Here is a 19,577-nt window from a genome sequence, read left to right as displayed (position 1 = left end):
CCTCATTGTACACCACTGCAACAACTAGTTGTTTAGTTTTGTTCTGTACACATTATGTGGATGCAGTTGTCACTACCTGAATTATTCTGGAGTGAATTGGGTAAATGTGGTTGTTACTTCTGCAAATAGCTGAACTCTATATGAAGAGAACAGGATTAAACACTCAGACGAGGAGTGACAACATTTTTAGCTGCAGTGTGAAAGTAACATGTTTGATTCAGCTGCCTGTATAAGTAAAGCTGTCACTGTTATATCAGATGGTTCTACCATTGATGGTTCTTTAAATCTGAATAACAGCAGTAGTCAGATGTGGGTTATTTGACCTGTTGTTAATATTATTTAAACACATTAATTTAATTAAAAAACCCAAAAATGTATGATGCATGCAAACAAAATTAAAATTATTAACCTCAGTGATGAAAAGAGCATTTGTACTGACATGAAAACAGGTAGTATGTGTTGTATAGTAGACATTAATCAGCAGAGATCACAACAAGGTAAATGCACATGTCTTTCCTTAAAGGGATAGTTCACACAAAAATGAAAATTCTCTCATTATTTACTCACCTTCATGCCATCCCAGATGTGTATGACTTTCTTTCGTCTGCTGAACATAAATATTTTAGAAGAATATTTCAGCTCTGTAGGTCCATACAATGCAAGTGAATGGTGACTAAAACTTTGAAGCCCCAAAAAGCACAAAGTCAGCATTAAAGTAATTAATAAGACTCCAGTGGTTAAGACCATATCTTCTGAATCAATCCAATCATTTTGGGTGAGAACAGACCAAAATATAACTTCTTTTTCACTATAAATCTTGACATCTGCAGTCTCTTTGGCGATCATAATTTCAAGCTCAATTACACTTGCTAGCGCCATCTAAGGCTTTGCGCATGCGTCCACCACTAGGAAGTGTAATTGAGCTTGTAATCATGATCGTGCATAGAGACTGTGATGGTAAAATGTACAGTAAAAAATTAGTTATATTTTGGTGCACTGTGTGTTTAATTTAAAATGAAATTTTAATGATTCTAATGTGTCCTTGTAACATTTTTTTTTTTGTTTTTTTTTTTTTTGCGGTAGGCCACAAATTATGCAGAAAGAATCCAATTATATCCTTAAGAGGGAGATAATTTTGCATGATAACATTTGTACTTGACCAATCATTTCAGCCCTGAAGGCTCAAGCTCCTGAGAGCGTTCAGTCGGAATAATGAATGAATCCCATGATCAGATCACACACACACACACACACACACACAGCAGCTCCAGGAATAAACTTCAGCTTACACAAACTGCACAGTCCAGCTCCATGACTCTCTTAAAACATCTTTAATCAGTGGAAATAATGGGGAATTATAGAATGGAGAAAGACACAATTCCTCACAGAAGGAAAAGGAGAGACATTTTGCTGTATATAATTGCTATAGTGATGCTTATATTCGCTGCGGTTAATCTTGTTTTCTATGTTGGAAAGACTTTTCAGAGTTCAGCTCCTGCTAGAATACGCCGGGATGTTGGTAAGATGAATTCAATATGTGTTGAGAGTCACACAACAGGTTTTTGCTGTGTTTTGAAAGTCAGTAACTGATTTAACTCGGAACTCATTGATTTGTGAAGTGTAAATGACATGACAATTCGAAGTGTTGATGAATGAAGCTCTGTGTTTTTGTGTTGCAGAAAATGTGACCGACTGCATTCCACCGCAATCCTCAGAATTCCCAGAAGGATTTTTCACACTTCAGGAGAGGAAGGATGGAGGAATTCTTATTTATTTCATGATCATTTTCTACATGCTTTTGGCTGTCTCTATTGTCTGTGAAGATTATTTTCTGCCATCTCTTGAAGTCATTAGTGAACGTAAGTGGTAGTTCTGGCATATTTTGTGTGGTAGTGTATGTGCAGTGTGGTTTAAACTGGTTTTGGTTGTGGTTTAGGTCTTGGTCTTTCTCAAGATGTTGCTGGTGCCACTTTCATGGCAGCTGGGAGCTCCGCACCTGAACTAGTCACTGCATTTCTGGGTAATCTTTGACTACAATCCTAATCTCAAATAACTCTGACGGTAGGAAAGAAAAATCACAAAAAGGTTTAGCTAAAGTCTTCAGCTTCTCAGATGTTTCTCCTGAGAAAAATACTCCAGTAATCTCATGTGTGTCTTCTCTAGAGTTTCAGAAGAGATCCTAAAGGAACATTTCGGGTTCAGTACATGTTAGGATCAATCAAAAGCATTTGTGGCGTGATGTTGATTACCACAAAAATGTATTTTGACTCATTTTGACCCTCCTTTTCCATAAAAAAAAAGCAAATATCTGGGTTACAGTGAAGCGCTTACAATGGAAGTGAATAGGGCCAATTTTTGGAGGGTTTAAAGGCAGAATAGTGAATCTTATAATTTTATAAAAACACATTAATTCTTCTTTTAAAACTTGTGTATTATTTGAGCTGTAAAGTTGTTTAAATGGTTGTTTTTAATCTCATTTTTAAGGGATTTTATCACACTAAAATCCTGTTAACACTCATATTGTTTGTCTTGTGGCTATACTTTAAAACAAAGTTAATATTTTAATGTTTGCAGATTGGCCCCATTCACTTCCATTGTAAGTGCCTCACTGTAACCCAGACTTTTTCTTTTTTTTCTTTTTTCTTTTTTTTTTAAGAAAATGAAGGACAAGTCAAAAACTTTTTTTGTGGTAATCAACATTATGCCATAAATGCTGAGGTTAACTTGCTATATCCTTCTCAAACATATCATAGAATGTGATTATAATAATCATGCAGTAGCATGGTATTACCCTGGTAACCCCACAGTGCTTCACAGTGCTAATGTCTCTCTCATCTCTACTGCTTCCTCTCTGACCTCATCATCCTCTTTATAGAACTGACAGTTTCTGTTGTACTTATACTTCATTTCCTTTCATATTAATGTAATGTTATTCTGTGATTAATTTTTAGGACCTTACAGTAGTAATGTGGTAGAACCATGGTACAATGTTAATGTCAATATAGTAATACAATGGTTCTGAATGGTACTTTATGACAGTATTCTATGAAAGATGTGTTGAATTTCTATCACAGAAAATGACGCGAATGCTCCCATTATAATTAACAAAGCTGTCTACACTGCAAGTGTGCGATGTCGGAAATGTGGTACCGATCGAGTATTATTCTTTTGATTAACTTAAACTACAATATTGTACATAGAGTGGACTTTTTATCTGACCTGTTACTCATCTGAGGCGAAATGCACTCTATAAACGTCATTTATGCACCCTTAAAGGGCACTACGGGAAGTGGAAGGCACTCGAAGGGTTGTTCCAAACGAAAGTGAGAAAATAAATCCTTTCTCAAAGGGCCCTTCCAAAAGACAGCGAAGGGTACATTCATACAGCAATGCCATGTTCCCTTCAGTGTACCTACTTCAAAGGCTGTGCACTGAGTAGGGCACAGGGATGATCACTTTCGATTGGCATTCAACCCGAATCTGCTGTAGCACGTGCTGTTAAAGGCACCTCCGCCTAATTGTTTTATTTTTTTATATATGTACATGATTTAAAAGGAAATGTCACATTGACACATAATTATTGTTAATGTGAGATTATTAAGAGTTTTGAATTTTGTTTAATTTAATCATTTTAAGTCACCACCTGCACCCCTGCTGCCCCCCTCCTGTGCACACCACTGTTGAGATTTACTGTGATTTCAAAGTCTGCAAAGTCAGAGATCTCAATGCGACTCAAACATTTCTCATAAAATTTGTCCAAGAGCTAACGATCTGAGCTATGCTATCCACATTAATTTTATAGCTCTATACTGTATGTCAACAATTGACTTATTTGTGTATATTTTTATTTCTCCAAATGCATTTTAGGAGAAACATCTGAAAATAGTTACTTCTAAGAAACAGTTGAGAACAATTGAGAAATAGAGTTGTTGAAAGAGCAAACTCTGAGCAATAAAACGTTCCTCTCGGACATTCAACACATTTTTTAAGCAGCAGCAGAACTTTTGAGTCATCACTTAGAATAATGTTCTATGTTTATTTCACGTCAGGTGTGTTTGTGACAAAAGGAGATATAGGCGTGAGTACCATCATGGGATCTGCTGTGTACAACCTTCTGTGCATCTGTGCAGCGTGTGGACTCTTAACCTCTGCGGTATGTGACATTGTCAGCTGGATTGCCCAACACACATGTTCATTATTTACACACTGAAAGCATAGTGTGTGTTCTCTTCATGTTTATAGTGCTGATAGCTTTGTTTGTTTGTGTTTTACTCTGTTTAGGTGGGTCGTCTCACCTGTTGGCCATTATTCAGGGACTGTCTCGCATACGCCATCAGCGTAGCCGCTGTGATTGCGATAATCTCAGATAACAGGGTTTACTGGTGTGTCCCCATTTACCCTTTCATTCCACAAAACATCTCTAATTTTCTATTAAGGCCAGTGCTAAACACTTTTTCTTAAATAAATAAATATAGATTCCAAAAACAATAAGATTTATTTATTTTCTCAAGAAAATGTCAAAAGAGCCAACCCCAAAGTCTCTATGGTATTCTGCTCTCTAGATATGGCTCGGGTCTCTTCTTCAATGTAATGTTTTTGCCCATTTTATTGTCTTTAACTTCAATCCCTTCAATAAAATAATTACACACTTCTCTCAGGAAGCCGCATGATTTGAGGTATCATTCATGTCAGAAGCACAAATGGTGTGGGCTGGCAGTGTTAATCTCATCAACAAAATTACAGACAAAAGTGTTTGTTGCCGAAGGGATTTTGGATTTTCTCAGCGATAATGAGATGAAAAAGACACACAAAAAAAAATGTATATTGCAAGATATTAACAATGCACTAACACTGTTTTTTTAAATGTATTTATTTATTATTATTTTTATTTCCTCACTTGAGCAGCATGGGCTGAACACCTCTACAAAGAACTTTACAAACAGTTAAACTACTTAAACACAGACAATGAAGCAAATGAACAGGTGCACTTGAACTTAGTTACGCTAGTCAGAATGTGAAACTTGTGTTATAAATATGCCATTCCTTAAAAACGCAATAAACTGTCTAAACATGAGGATAACAGAGTAACTTTTAAAAAGTAGCTAATACTTCAGTATATTCATTATATGCTATTATTTCAGGAGCTCAGGTTTCAGGACCGTTGTTTAATTTTACATATTAGACATATTAATGTTTATTATATGTTTAAATAATTGTAAGTAGTTTATTTATTTATTTTTAAGATTAGAATATTTGGTTAAAGCTTGGTCTGTTACAGCTTGATCCGTTTTTAACATTTTGCACATTATCGTCAACTACAATTTTGTTTTTGTTGTCAACTACATTTATGCATAATTTTAGTCAGAGTAAAATGTACTAAAATGAATTAATATGACATGATGAAATATTGATTGAATTTAAAGGACATTTTTATCAAAAGACATATTATTACTAAAATAAAATATAAAACTGAAAATTAACACTAGTTCTGTACTAAAGTTAAGGCTTAACGCTGCATTCCATCAAAAGTCGGATGTGGGATATTCCTTCTTGATATCTCCAATCTCCGACCATAAAGGGATTCCTTTGCCAGATACTCGGAATATGAAGTGTTTAAACTGCAACACTCCTGTTAGCTTAGCAGGTGTTTGATTGTCACCAGAGATGTCTTCTAGGAACCCAATTGGTAAACAATGCTGAAGCACTAGCATTTGTGCTACAGGTGTATGATTATCAAAAGAGAGTATAATTTACCATGTTTTGAACTCCTCTCTCTGCAGTCGTTGTTTAACAAGCTTTCATATCATGTAATGTAGTAACTTGGACTCATTGACCAATATTAATTAATAAAAATAAATGTTTATCACTAACTTTGTACATCTAGCTGGGTGCCGACATGTTTGTGTGACGTCATGCACCTGCATCTCGGCAAAATCGGAGCTGAAGATTTCCCCACGAGTTTCCAAGTTGGAAGTTCAACTTCACGTGCTGTTCCATTGCACTTTTCCTAGTAGGAATTTGGAAATTCTGACTTTCTGAGTTGAATGGAATGCAGCGTAATACTAAATATGACCATTGATTGGACACAGCAAGTGTGCCCATCTCTTTGGTGTTTTAATTATTCAAGCTATAGACCAGCAAACAGACTAAAATCTCACGTGAATGTTTGTTTTCAGGTATGACGGCGCATGTCTTCTACTGGTGTATGGTGTTTATGTGGTGGTGCTGTGTTTCGATCTAAAGATCAGTGAGTATGTAATGCAGAGGTTCAGTCCCTGCTGTACATGTCTTATTAAGAGGTCACAGGAGCGCGGCGAGCACCAGCACCTTTTAGGGTGGAGTGACGACAGCAGCCTCAGGGTGCACCGGCGTTCCCGAGCCGACAGCGGAATCTTCCAGGATGATTCTGGATATTCTCACCTCTCTCTCAGTCTGCACGGCCTAAATGAAATAACCGAAGGTAGAGTGATGACATCATATTCTCAAACCCACTCACATTAGGTGGCACACACACAGGACGTGTTTTTGCATTCCATCTGCGTTATTTTTTCATTGTTTATTTATACGTGCGTCAGACTTGACATTTTGGGCATCTCAGTGTTTTGACGTCTCTATGTTTTTCAGTGTCTCACGCCATGAGCGTTGCATTTTTAAGACGGTGTGTCAAGTTTAAAATGTTTCACACTGCAATCGGCTGTTTTCTTTGCTTTCCATTTAAGTCAACAGAAATTGCGCAAGAGTTTGATGCTGTGAAGGGGACATTCAAACAGGATGCATTCCGCTCTTGTGTTCGGGCTGCACTTTGGAAATTGTTGGTTTATGTACATATATACAGTATGTACAAATGTCTTTGCACCACAAAATCCTCACATCTTTCCGTCACATCTCACTGTTTTCACAGCATCTCACGCCACGAGCATTGCATTTCTTAGGCCACGTCCACACTAATCCATTTAAGTTTTAAACCTCTGTTTTCTTTTTCCTAACGTCATCGTTTTCCAAAGTATGCGGGTGTGGAGAATGTTTTCAAAAGTCTCCATTTTCGGTGGAATGAGAAGGCTAAACGTATGTAACGTATGTAACCCTGCAGCCTCATGTGTGTCGTACATTGCCTCTTACAGAACAGAAAAGCGTGTTTACGATGCCAGAACACGACCTGAAGCGGATCCTTTGGGTTCTGTCCCTGCCTGCCATACTGCTGTTGTATTTGACTATACCCGACTGCAGAAAGTGCTTTTGGAAGAAATTCTACATGATCACATTTCTGATGTCTGCAGTCTGGATCTCTGCATTCACCTACGTTCTAGTGTGGATGGTCACGGTTGTCGGTAAGTCATCACTGTTTCAAGTCATCACTGGTTCATTTTCGTGTCAGTGCAAAACGATTCTCGATGCAACTTTTCCAGTTTTGCATTTTTTCAACAATGGCGTAAGCATACAGATCTTTTCCAATAAAACATGTGGTAGACCAAATAATTTATTTTTCACTTTCAAAAGTATCTTGAAGTGTTTAGAAGCATTTGCTTCTTCGTTAAAAAAACAGTAGCATACATCAGTTTTAAATTCCTAAATCATCGCGATGCATCTTAGAATGAGTCATCATCCAGCTGAATCACAGATGACGGTGTTTTGAATGGGTCACACACAGGCAGGTCACATGCACCTCGCCTCCATTCCTAAAATTCTAGTTATGTGCCCTGAAGGATTATGATGCCATGGACTCAGCGCTCTCTTAGCAGTCTCGAGTCAGTCATCGGCGGATTACAGAATCCCACTGGGCCTGTGAGAGAGCATGTGATTGTGGGGCATATAATACGATTATTATCCTGCAAGCCGTCACACATTTCACATGAGTGCCATAGAGCAAGTGGTGCTGTAAAAGGCCTGTGATCTGCTGAGCAGCTACTGAGAAAGAGAAACTACTTAAGAGTGTCCGACCCCTGAGGACACAGAGGTTTAGCAACCTACTGTCACTGTATAGCAATGTTTCCTTGAGAGTTCTGTTTCTGCAGCAGGAGATTAAAAGTTGTACCCACAGTTTTTTGACCAATCACTGGGCAGCGCCATCATGATTCTAATTGCTGCTGGACTGTTTTCTGGTTCCAGTTTCCATAAGACGCAATGAAAAAACTACCAAAAAGACATTTTACACACATTTTATGCTTAAAAAAATACACCGATGCAAGGGAAAACACTGGAGACTGAAAAACGAAAACAGGCTTCTGTTATGAATCGTGGAACATTTCCGTGTTCAGCTAAAATGTGGATTTGTTAACATTAGTTAATGCATATGAACTAACAATGACCAACTGTATTTTTATAAATTAACTATTAATCAAGAATAAATGCTGTAAAAATTAGAGCTGTCAGAATTAACGTGTTTACGCATGCGATTAATTAAAAAAGTTGATAGTGTTTTTTCCATTTTTCTTAATCACGATTAGTGCATTTACCGTTAATAAAGCATAAACCAGCAAAAAAACTTGTTGGAAGGGCGGAACTTTTGCAATGTGTCCGCCTGGAGTTATTAAACACCACACACACCACAACACATACACACAGCAGCGCTTCTGTGTCAGTGATAAAATGATGGAGAAAGGACCTCAGAACACTATTTGATGTACAAAACAAGCCCAGATGGAACTTGTGATAGATTTCAAGTATTTTCCTATGTAAGGCACATTTTAATTACCACAGAACGACACTTTTCTTGTGGCACTTCAAAATCTGCGATTAATCGTAATTAACTATAAAATAAATATGCGATTAATCGTGATTAAAAAAATGTATCAGCTGACAGCAATAGTAACACTATATTGTTCAGTGTTACAGACAGGGCTAAAGCTAGGGAATTCTGGGCCCATGAAGAGTGCTCTGTAGCCTAACTACATACAATTTAGAAATATTATAAATATTGATTCAAATAATGAAGATGAAATAAAAAAGAGTTTTCTTGAACAGTCAGAATTGGTCTAAAAAAAACAAAATAACCATGGCATTCTTATTAAATTAGAAAAGCCTTTATTATCATGTTTTGGCAGTAGACAAAATGTTTAATACTTCCCCATGGAATAATAAAGACTTTTTTTAATGTAATAAGAGTGCCATAATTATTTTGCTCTTTGGACTAATTTGAACCTTTGACCATACAGCACCTTAACTTTACACCCCATTTTTGTAGCACTCTCTACTGTTGGATGTTTTTTAAGTGAAATTTGCAAATTTTTCTAATAGTTAAATATAAAAAAATAGAATACAGGGGGCCTGGGTAGCTCGGCGAGTAAAGACGCTGACTACCACACCTGGAGTTGCGAGTTCGAATCCAGGGCAGGCTGAGTGACTCCAGCCAGGTCTCCTAAGCAACCAAATTGGCCCAGTTGCTAGGGAGGGTAGAGTCACATGGGTTAATCTCCTTGTGGTTGCTATAATGTGGTTCGTTCTCAGTGGGGCGCATGGTGAGTTGAGTGTGGATGCTGCAGAGAATAACGTAAAGCCTCCACACATGCTAGGTCTCCACGGTAACGCGCTCAACAAGCCACATAATAAGACGCGCGGACTGACGATCTCAGATGCGGAGGCAACTGAGATTCGTCCTCCGCCACCTGGATTGAGGCAAGTCACTATGCCACCACAAGGACTTAGAGCGCATTGGGGATTGAGCATGCCAAATTGGGGAGAGAAAAAAAAAGACAAAGAGAAATTAATAAAATAAGAACAAAGGAACAAATACAAGCAATGGAATAAAAAGCTCTTTAAGTCTTTCAGATGTCTAACAGCAGTATCAAGTATTCCAGTAAATTCAAGTAAATACTATATTAATATTTAAAGCTACTAAAGTTATCCAGCCAAAGGCAGAAAGTTGTTTCCTCTTTTCCTTGACGATATTGTTGTCTAAAACATATCAGACAGGCAGGTCTGTAATACTGCATTTACACTGCAAAGCCTAATGCATCCTGTTTTTTGACACACATAAGATTATCTTTTTGCACGTTATACAACCAATTCTGTTTACATTAATTCCTCGCCAAGATGAGGATTTAGAGCAGTACTAGAGGGGCACATCACATTTGACATCCCTACTGAGCACTAAAGCTGCGTTCTTACTGAACTGTCAGACTGAATCATTGTACTGCTCAACATTGATTTGGTGGTTGGACGTTACTCAATAGAGACGCATGTTAAACACTTTCCTGCGACATTTAGCATTCACAAGGATGCCCACGCATCAGAGGCATATTTCTTTGCAAATATTTACTCACATTTCTTTGGAGAGAATTACTATTCCTGAATATTTGCATACATATGTACAGGTGTTCATGTTGTTCATGATACCTAATGCATTTACTAATGTTTACAAATAAATCCTTATTGTAAAGTGTTACCTGATTTTGTAAATAAACATGCACTAGACAGATGTTTTTGATCAATGCAATGTTTTTTCCTATGTGATTGTGTTTATTGCATTAATGAGAGCTGTATGATGTGCACGTCCCTAATGCGCATGTTTTGTTTATTCAGGTGAGACACTGGGCATCCCTGATACAGTAATGGGAATGACGCTTCTTGCAGCGGGAACCAGCATCCCAGACACTGTTGCGAGTGTTATGGTGGCTCGTGAGGGTAAAGAAACAGTTACATGTTCAAAACTTACTACGGCAAACCGTGCTCACTTGGCAAACAATTTCGACAGTATTAAAGTGTATAAAAAGTCCTCTGTGTCTCTCTCCCAGGTAAAGGTGACATGGCAATGTCCAACATTGTTGGTTCGAATGTGTTTGACATGTTGTGTCTCGGTCTGCCATGGTTCATCAAGACTGTGTTTGTGGACACTGAATCTCCAGTGGAGGTGAACAGCTCAGGTCTGGTCTTCATGTCCTGTACGTTGCTTCTCTCCATCATCTTCCTCTTCTTGGCTGTTCACATTAATGGCTGGAAATTGGACTGGAAACTGGGCCTGGTGTCACTGGTCTGCTACATCCTCTTTGCCACATTGTCAATCTTGTATGAACTTGGTATCATTGGGAACAATCCCATCCGAGCCTGTGCTGACTAACAGAACACTCCACTCCACTGGAACTCTTAATTATGTGCAGTTTATCATTTACATGTTTAGTGAAGGGTCTCAAACATAGCTGGAAAAGGGCCAGTGGTCTGTGTTCATTGCTGCTCATCTCACTGGTGTTGTCTTTTCCTGTCACCCATCAGGCTGATACGGCATCTTCTGAAGAGAGTCAATGTTCATGTGAGGACACACTTGCATAATATTTGTTTTTTTTATAGACCTTAGTCAGGGTAGATCATATTTAATTTTATGTGAATGAAAATGAGGCTGACCTCAATAAACCCTAACTAAGATCTTCTGAGAAAACTTAAGTGATTCTGTCACAAGGGACACTTTGACCTCACTTTTTTAAACAAATATTGCCTACATACAGTGGCAAGAAAAAAAAATATGTGAACACTTATTAGCTGGTTTTCTGCATTTAGTCGTAAAAATGATCTCATCTTCATCAAAGTCACAAGTATAGACAAAACGTCATGGTTACTTGTGTAACCTCCGTTCCCTGATGGAGGGAACGAGACGTTGTGTCGATGTAGTGACACTAGCGGTCACTCTTGGGAGCCCGAGACACCTCTGGTCTTTGATAAAAGGCCAATGAAAATTGGCGAGTGGTATTTGCATGCCACTCCCCAGGACATATGGGTATAAAAGGAGCTGGTATGCAACCACTCATTCAGGTTTTATGCTGAGGAGCCAATATAAGGTCCAGCCATTTCAGCGGGTAGTTCAGCGTTGCAACACAACAAGTAACCATGACGTTCCCTATCTGTCACTCACTTGACGTTGTGTCGATGTAGTGACACTAGGGGACACAGCCTCCCTTTCAACCTCTCCTGCAGGAAGGAAAGCACTGATCCAACTGCGCATCTCTGGGGGTCTTCGCGTCGGGAAGAACACCACTTAGCGAACAGACGCCACTTAAAGGCATACAGGCGCCTCTTAGAGGGGGCCCTAGCCTGAGTGATTGTGTCTACCACCGCGTCCCGTCTAGGGGCCAGACATGGAGATTCCAGAGGTCTGGGCGCGGGTGCAAGAGGGTGCCCCGTCCCTGAGAAAGAAGGTCCTTCCTCAGGGGAATTCGCCAGGGAGGAACTGTTGCGAGGAGCGTGAGGTCCGAGAACCACGTCTGGGTAGGCCAGTAGGGTGCTACCAGGACGACCTGCTCCTTGTCCTCCCTGACCTTGCACAGGGTCTGTGCAAGCAGGCTCACTGGGGGAAACGCATATTTGCGTAGGCCAGGGGGCCAGCTGTGTGCCAGCGCGTCTATGCCAAGGGAAGCCTCGGTGAGGGCATACCAGAGCGGTCAGTGGGAGGATTCTTGGGAGGCGAACAGGTCCACCTGTGCCCGTCCGAATTGACTCCAAATCAGCTGGACCACCTGAGGGTGGAGTCTCCACTCTCCCCTGAGGGTAACCTGCCATGACAGCATGTCCGCTGTAGTGTTGAGGTTGCCCGGGATGTGAGTGGCTCGCAGCGACTTGAAGTGCTGCTGACTCCAGAGGAGGAGACGGTGGGCGAGTTGTGACATACAATGAGAGTGCAGACCGCCTTGGCGGTTGACATATGCTACCGTTGCCGTGTTGTCTGTCCAAACTAACACATGCTTGCCCTGGATCAACGGCCGGAACCTCCGCAGGGCAAACAGAATTGCCAACAACTCGAGGCAGTTGATGTGGCAATGCAGTCACGGGCCCATCCAGAGGCCGGCGGCTGTGTGCCCGTTGCAAAGAGTGCCCCAGCCCATTTTGGAGGCGTCTGTCGTGACCACGATGCGCCTGGAGACCAGTTCTAAAGGAACACCTGCCCGTAGAAAAGAGAGGTCGGTCCAAGGGCTGAAATGATGGTGACAGACCGGCGTGATGGCCACGCGATGTGTCCCGTGGCGCCATGCCCATCTCGGGACTCGAGTCTGGAGCCAGTGCTGAAGCGGCCTCATATGCATCAACCCGAGCGGGGTGGTCACTGCCGAGGACGCCATATGCCCTAGAAGCCTCTGAAAATGTTTCAGTGGAACCGCTGTTTTCTGTTTGAACGCCTTCAAACAGGCCATCACCGACTGGGCGCGCTCGTTTGTAAGGCGCGCCGTCAAGGAGACTGAGTCCAACTCCAAACCGAGAAAAGAGATGCTCTGAACCAGGAGGAGCTTGCTCTTTTCCCAGTTGACCCGAAGCCCTAGTCAGCTGAGGTGTGATAGCACCAGGTCCCTGTGTGCATGTCTCGAGAGTGAGCTAGGATTAGCCAGTTGTCGAGATAGTTGAGAATGCGAATGCCCACCTCCCTTAACAGGGCAAGGGCAGCCTCAGCGATCTTCGTAAATACGTGAGGAGACAGGGACAGGCCGAAAGGGAGGACTTTGTACTGATACGCCTGACCCTCGAATGCAAACCGCAGGAAGGGTCTGTGTCGAGGAAGGATCGAGACGTGGAAGTACGCATCCTTCAGGTCTACCGCCGCGAACCAATCTTGATGCCGGACGCTCGCCAGAATATGTTTTTGCATCAGCATCTTGAACGGGAGTCTGTGTAAAGCCCGGTTCAGTACTCGCAGGTCCAAGATTGGCCGCAACCCACCGCCTTTTTCCGGTACGATGAAGTAGGGGCTGTAAAACCCTTTCTTCATCTCAGCTGGAGGGACAGGTTCTATCGCGCCCTTCCGTAGGAGGGTAGCGATCTCCGTGCGCAAGGTGGCAGCGTTTTCGCTCTTGACCAAGGTGAAGTGAATACCGCTGAACCTGGGCAGGCGACTGGCGAACTGAATCACATAGCCGAGTCGGACGGTCCAGATCAGCCATCGCGACGGATTGGAAAGCGAGAGCCACGCGTCCAAGTTCCGCGCAAGGGGGACCAAGGGGACAACGTCGTCGGACGTACCGGCAGGTGGGGCCTCATGGCGGGGCGGAGCTCGAGGTGCCACACCATGTCGTGGCCATGCTGAGTCTAGGCACATCGAAGCACTTACCTGGCTCCTTGTGACCACCCCCGGAACAGTCTGGGACTGGGGAGGAAGAGGCCTGTCCTCGTAACCCGTGGAGACTGCCACATCGGGGGCGGCTATGTGCCACAGCTGGGCGCTCAGGGGTGGAAGGGCCACCGCTGGAGCACCAATCCTGCAAGAAAGAACCCGTGGAAGGTAGTCGTATGTGACCCAGGGAGGAAGGAAGCCAGGGCCGGGCCGAAGGGGCGGGCTGCGGCAGAGCCGGTGCAGTCACCGCAGGGGGATGCCCTTGGCGACGAGCAGATGGGGTGCGGGATCTTGAGCCGCACCGGGGCAGGATGAGCCGGATTGCCTCCATCTGCTGCTTCATCGCCGAGAACTGCTGGGCAAAGTCCTCGACGGTGTTGCCGAATAGGCCCGCCTGGGAAATGGGGGCAGCAAGGAACTGTATCCTGTCGGCCTCGCCCATCTTGACCAGGTTGAGCCAAAGGTGGCGCTCCTGGACCACTAGTGTGGCCATCATCCACCCGAGAGACCGCACCGTGACCTTCGTCGCTCGGAGAGCGAGGTCAGTCGCTGAGCGCAGTTCCTGCATCAAATCTGGGGCGGAACTACCTTCGTGCAGTTCTTTCAACGCCTTGGCTTGGTGGACCTGCAGGAGAGCCATGGCGTGCAAGGCAGAGGTGGCTTGTCCAGCAGCACTGTAGGCTTTAGCCGTCAGGGACGACGTGAGCCTACAGGGCTTGGACGGGAGCTTAGGGCGTCCGCGCCAGGTGGCGGCGCTCTGCGGGCATAGGTACACCGCGAGCGTCTTATCCACCGGGGGAATCGCCGTATAGCCCCTGGCCGTCCTGCCATCGAGGGTAGTGAGAGCAGGGGAACTGCGGAATCTGGGCCGGGCAGTAAAAGGTGCCTCCCACGACTTCGTCAGCTCCTCGTGCACTTCCAGGAAGAATGGCACTGGAGCGGGGCGTGGCTGCTTTGAGCGGTGCCACAAGCCCAGGAACCAATCATCAAGCCGTGAGGGTTCAGGGTAGAGTGGAGGGTTCCACTCTAACCCGACGCTCGCGGCTGCCCGGGAAAGCATGTCCGTCATTTCGGCATCGGCCTGTGACTGGGCAATCATCCCCAAAGGGGGAAGCCCAGCTGAGGCTTCTGCGTCCGACTGGACAAGCCCACTCTCCGATGCTGCGCTCGAGAGCTCATCATCTTCACGGGCTCCGAACAAGAAGCCAGATTCGCCATGAGACGAGCCGGCAAACTCATCCGGAAGCCCGATTGGGGCAGACGAGCATGCTGGGGAATGGGAGGTTCGTGGGGGGATACCCGGTGGAGACGATCCCATTGGGGTCCCCAAATCGCCCCTAGTGCTAGCCGCGCTGGCCTCATACCCGTAGGTAGAAGGACCGAGGCAGGGAGCCGCTGGGCCACAATGTTGCCATGGTCATGTTCTCGCAGTGAGAACATGAACCATCCACATACGCTGCCTCTGTGTGGGTCGTGCCCAGACATGAAAGACAGCGATCATGACCATCCGAAGTTAAGAGATAACGACCGCAACCAGGAATCGGAAAGGCAACACACAATCGGAAAGGCATCTTTAAAAAGACGCGTCTTTAAAAAGACGTTCCGAGTGTGCCGCTCTTTTAGAGAAATATATACTCTTTTAGAGGAAAAGCTCTTTCAGAAAATATATTCTCTTGTTTTAATGCCGAAGCGCCCAGGGGCGTCCACCAGTGCAGAGGAGGGAGAAGCCGCTGAAATGCGCCGTCAGATCCAGCAGAGGTGAATGAACAGTAATATTCAGCTCAATGAGCATGACCGTTCGGCTCCGAAGAGAAAATCTGAATGAGTGGTTGCATACCAGCTCCTTTTATACCCGTATGTCCAGGGGAGTGGCATGCAAATACCACTCGCCTATTTTCATTGGCCTTTTATCAAAGACCAGAGGTGTCTCGGGCTCCCAAGAGTGACCCCTAGTGTCACTACATCGAAACAACATCGAGTGAGTGACAGATAGGGAACATAATGTGGTTAAGCTAACAAAACACAATCAATTATAATCTTTCATGTCTTTATTGAACACATACCATTAAACATTTACAGTGCTGTAGGAAAAAGTAAGTGAACCCCATGTTTGAATAACTGGCCAATCCTCCTTTGTCAGCAATAACCTCAACCAAGCGTTTCCAGTAGTTCCGGTCAGAAGGAATTTTGGACCATTCTCCCTTACAGAACTACTTCAGCTCAGCCATATTCTTAGGATGTCTGGTGTGAACGGCTCTCTTGAGGCCATTCCACAGTATCTCTATTGGGTTTAGGTCTGGGCTCTGACTGGGCCACTCCAAAAGGTGGATTTTCTTTTTTTTAAAGCCATTCTGTAGTGGATTTACTTCGATGTTTAGGGTCATTGTCCTGCTGTATCACCCAACTTATACTGAGCTTCAGCTGGTGCACAGCCACCCTGACATTATCCTGTAGGTCATCTTGATAAACTTGGGAATTCATTTTTTCCTTGATGATGGCAAGTGGTCCAGGCCCCGGAGCAGCGAAACAGCCCCAAATCACGATGCACCCTCCACCGTATTTCACCGTTGGGATGATGTTTTCATATTGGTAGTTAGTGCCCTTTTTACACCATATGTAGTGCTGCATGTTCTTCTCAAACAATTCAACCCTAGTTTCAACAGTCCACAAAATGTTGTGGAGTGTTAAGGTGGTCTTTGGCAAACTTGAGGCACGCAGCAATGTTTTTGTTGGAAAGCAGCAGCTTCCTTCATTTTGTACTGCCATGGGCACCATGCCTTTTAATTTTTTCCATATAGTAGACTCATGAACAAATATGTTAACCAGTTCCAATGATTCCTTTATGTCTTGAACTGTCACTCTAGGGTTCTTTTTTACCTCACTGAACTTTCTGCAGTGTGCCCTTTGAGTCATCTTGGCTGGACGGCCACTTCTAGGTAGAATAGCCACAGTACTAAATTGTCTCTATTTATAGACAATTTGTCTAATTGTGGACAAATGAATATCTAAGCTCTTCGAGATAACTTTAACTCTTTCCAGCTATATGCAAAGCAACAATTCTTTATCATAGGTCTTCTGAGATCTTTTTTTTTTTTTTTTTTGCGAGTCATGGTCCACGTCAGCAGATGCTTCTTGTGAATAGCAAACTCAAAATGTTTGAGTGCTTTTTATAAGTCAAAGTAGCTCTAACACACACCTCCAATCTAGTTTCATTACTTGGATGCCAGGTTTGCCAACTCCTTACTCTAATTAGCTTTTTTTGTCCTCTTTATTCACTCATTTCTTCCAAAGCACTGTTACTGTTTAATGGGGTGTTTTCAAAAAGGACATCAAAGATTATACATTTGAAGTCAGAAGTTTACATGCACTTAGGTTAGAGTCATTAAAACTAATTTTTTAACCACTCCACAGATTTCATATTAGCAAACTATAGTTTTGGCAAGTCGTTTAGAACATCTACTTTGTGCATGACACACATAATTTTTCCAACAATTGTTTACAGACATACTGTTTCACATTTAATTGACTATATCGAAATTCCAGTGGGTCAGAAGTTTACATACACTAAGTTAACTCTGCCTTTAAGCAGCTTGGAAAATTCCAGAAAATTATGTCAAGCCTAATTTAGCTTCTGTTAAGCTAATTGGAGTCAATTGGAGGTGTACCTGTGGATGTATTTTAAGGCCTACCTTCAAACTCAGTGCCTCTTTGCTTGACATCATGGTAAAATCAAAAGAAATCAGCCAAGTGAACCTCCACAAGTCTGGTTCATAATTGGGAGCAATTTCCAAATGCCCGAAGGTACCACATTCATCTGTGCAAACAATAGTATGCAAGTATAAACACCATGGGACCACGCAGCCATCATACCGCTCAGGAAGGAGACACATTCTGTCTCCTAGAGATGAATGTAGTTTGGTGCGAAAACTGCAAATCAATCCCAGAACAACAGCAAAGGGCCTTGTGAAGAAGCTGGAGAAAACAGGTAGACAAGTATCTATATCCACAGTAAAACAAGTCCTATATCAACATAACCTGAAAGGCTGCTCAGCAAGGAAGAAGCCACTGCTCCAAAACTACCACAAAAAAAGCCAGTCTACAGTTTGCAAGTGCACATGGGGACAAAGATCTTACTTTTTGGAGAAATGTCCTCTGGTCTGATGAAACAAAAATTGAACTGTTTGGCCATAATGACCATTGTTATGTTTGAAGGAAAAAGGGTGAGGCTTACAAGCCGAAGAATACCATCCCAACCGTGAAGCATGGGGGTGCTTTGCTGCAGGAGGGACTGGTGCACTTCACAAAATAGATGGCATCATGAGGAAGGAAAATTGTGTGGATACATTAAAGCAACATCTCAAGACATCAACCAGGAAGTTAAAGCTCAGTCACAAATGGCTCTTCCAAATGGACAATGACCACAAGCACACCTCCAAAGTTGTGTCAAAATGGCTCAAGGACAACAAAGTCAAGGTATTGGAGTGGCCATCACAAAGCCCCAACCTCAATCCGATAGAAGATTTGTGGGCAGAACTGAAAACACGACTGCGAGCAAGGAGGCCTACAAACCTGACTCAGTTACACCAGTTCTGTCTGGAGGAATGGGCCAAAATTCCAGGAACTTATTGTGAGAAGCTTGTGGAAGACTACCCAAAACATTTGACCCAAGTTAAACAGTTTCAATTTTCCAAGTTAAAGGCAATGCTACTAAATACTAACAAAGTGTATGTAAACTTCTGACCCACTGGAAATGTGATGAAAGAAATACAAGTCCAGCAATGGAAGCAATATTTACCTAAAAAATGCAATCTTGTTTTACAAATCTTTCACTCTTTTGTCTTGTTCCCCAATTTTATTTTCATGGTTAGAAGTAATTTGGTTTTATAAAATGTCATAGCTCAGGGATTTTGGGCAACATGGTCTTCACAAATGCTTATATAGTACTTGTTTTTATTTTATTGATGTGGGGATATGCCAAAGACTGATTGATTTTACATATTCAATTCTCCTAATCATACTTGGTCAATGAATTTTTTATAGTAAACACATTTTAACTATTTATCTATATCTTTTCTATCTACTTTTGGGAATGCCAAGTGCCCAGTTACAGAATCACTTCTATATGTTATGTGTGAACTATGTGTGTAATCAAGACACATTGATTAGTCTTTCTCTCAGCTATTAGTCTACCTCAAGCAGTTAAACACATCCTCTTCAATAACCAGTTTCTCTTATGTAATCTTTATATAACTGCAGGTCAGGGCAGCAGATGTGAGTTTTTGTTGCCTGTGTTTTTGTTCCTCTCTGTGATTCTCAAGAAAATATGTACAAGTCACATTTCACCCCATAATCAAATAAAAGAAAATTAAGCCTAATTTATGACCATTAAGATTTTTTGCATTGTGACAATTTTCATGACAACCAAGCAATATATTTTTTAATTGCATTACATAATTTTTCCAATAGTTAGGTTTTAGAAATATGACCCCGACATGTTCTTAACAGTTTTTGTTAGATTTAACCCTATGTTCAGCCGACCACTCAGATGCAAAAA

General features: G+C 42.4%; 1 protein-coding gene across 1 annotated transcript; it reads left to right on the top strand.

Moving 5' to 3' along the window:
• The first annotated feature begins 1,362 nt into the window (after positions 1–1,362).
• slc24a5 (solute carrier family 24 member 5) lies at positions 1,363–11,620 on the top strand. The gene is made up of 9 exons (XM_051723936.1): positions 1,363–1,519; positions 1,680–1,859; positions 1,937–2,020; positions 4,050–4,153; positions 4,282–4,382; positions 6,177–6,460; positions 7,122–7,328; positions 10,519–10,620; positions 10,731–11,620. Exons 1-9 carry the CDS (start codon positions 1,363–1,365, stop codon positions 11,051–11,053), a joined length of 1,542 nt encoding a protein of 513 aa, XP_051579896.1. The 3' UTR covers positions 11,054–11,620.
• The last annotated feature ends 7,957 nt before the right edge of the window (positions 11,621–19,577 follow it).

This window comes from Myxocyprinus asiaticus, chromosome 18, assembly GCF_019703515.2.
Source record: "Myxocyprinus asiaticus isolate MX2 ecotype Aquarium Trade chromosome 18, UBuf_Myxa_2, whole genome shotgun sequence".
In the NCBI taxonomy this organism is placed as follows: Eukaryota; Metazoa; Chordata; class Actinopteri; order Cypriniformes; family Catostomidae; genus Myxocyprinus; species Myxocyprinus asiaticus.
This window is presented reverse-complemented; position numbering and strand designations above follow the sequence as displayed.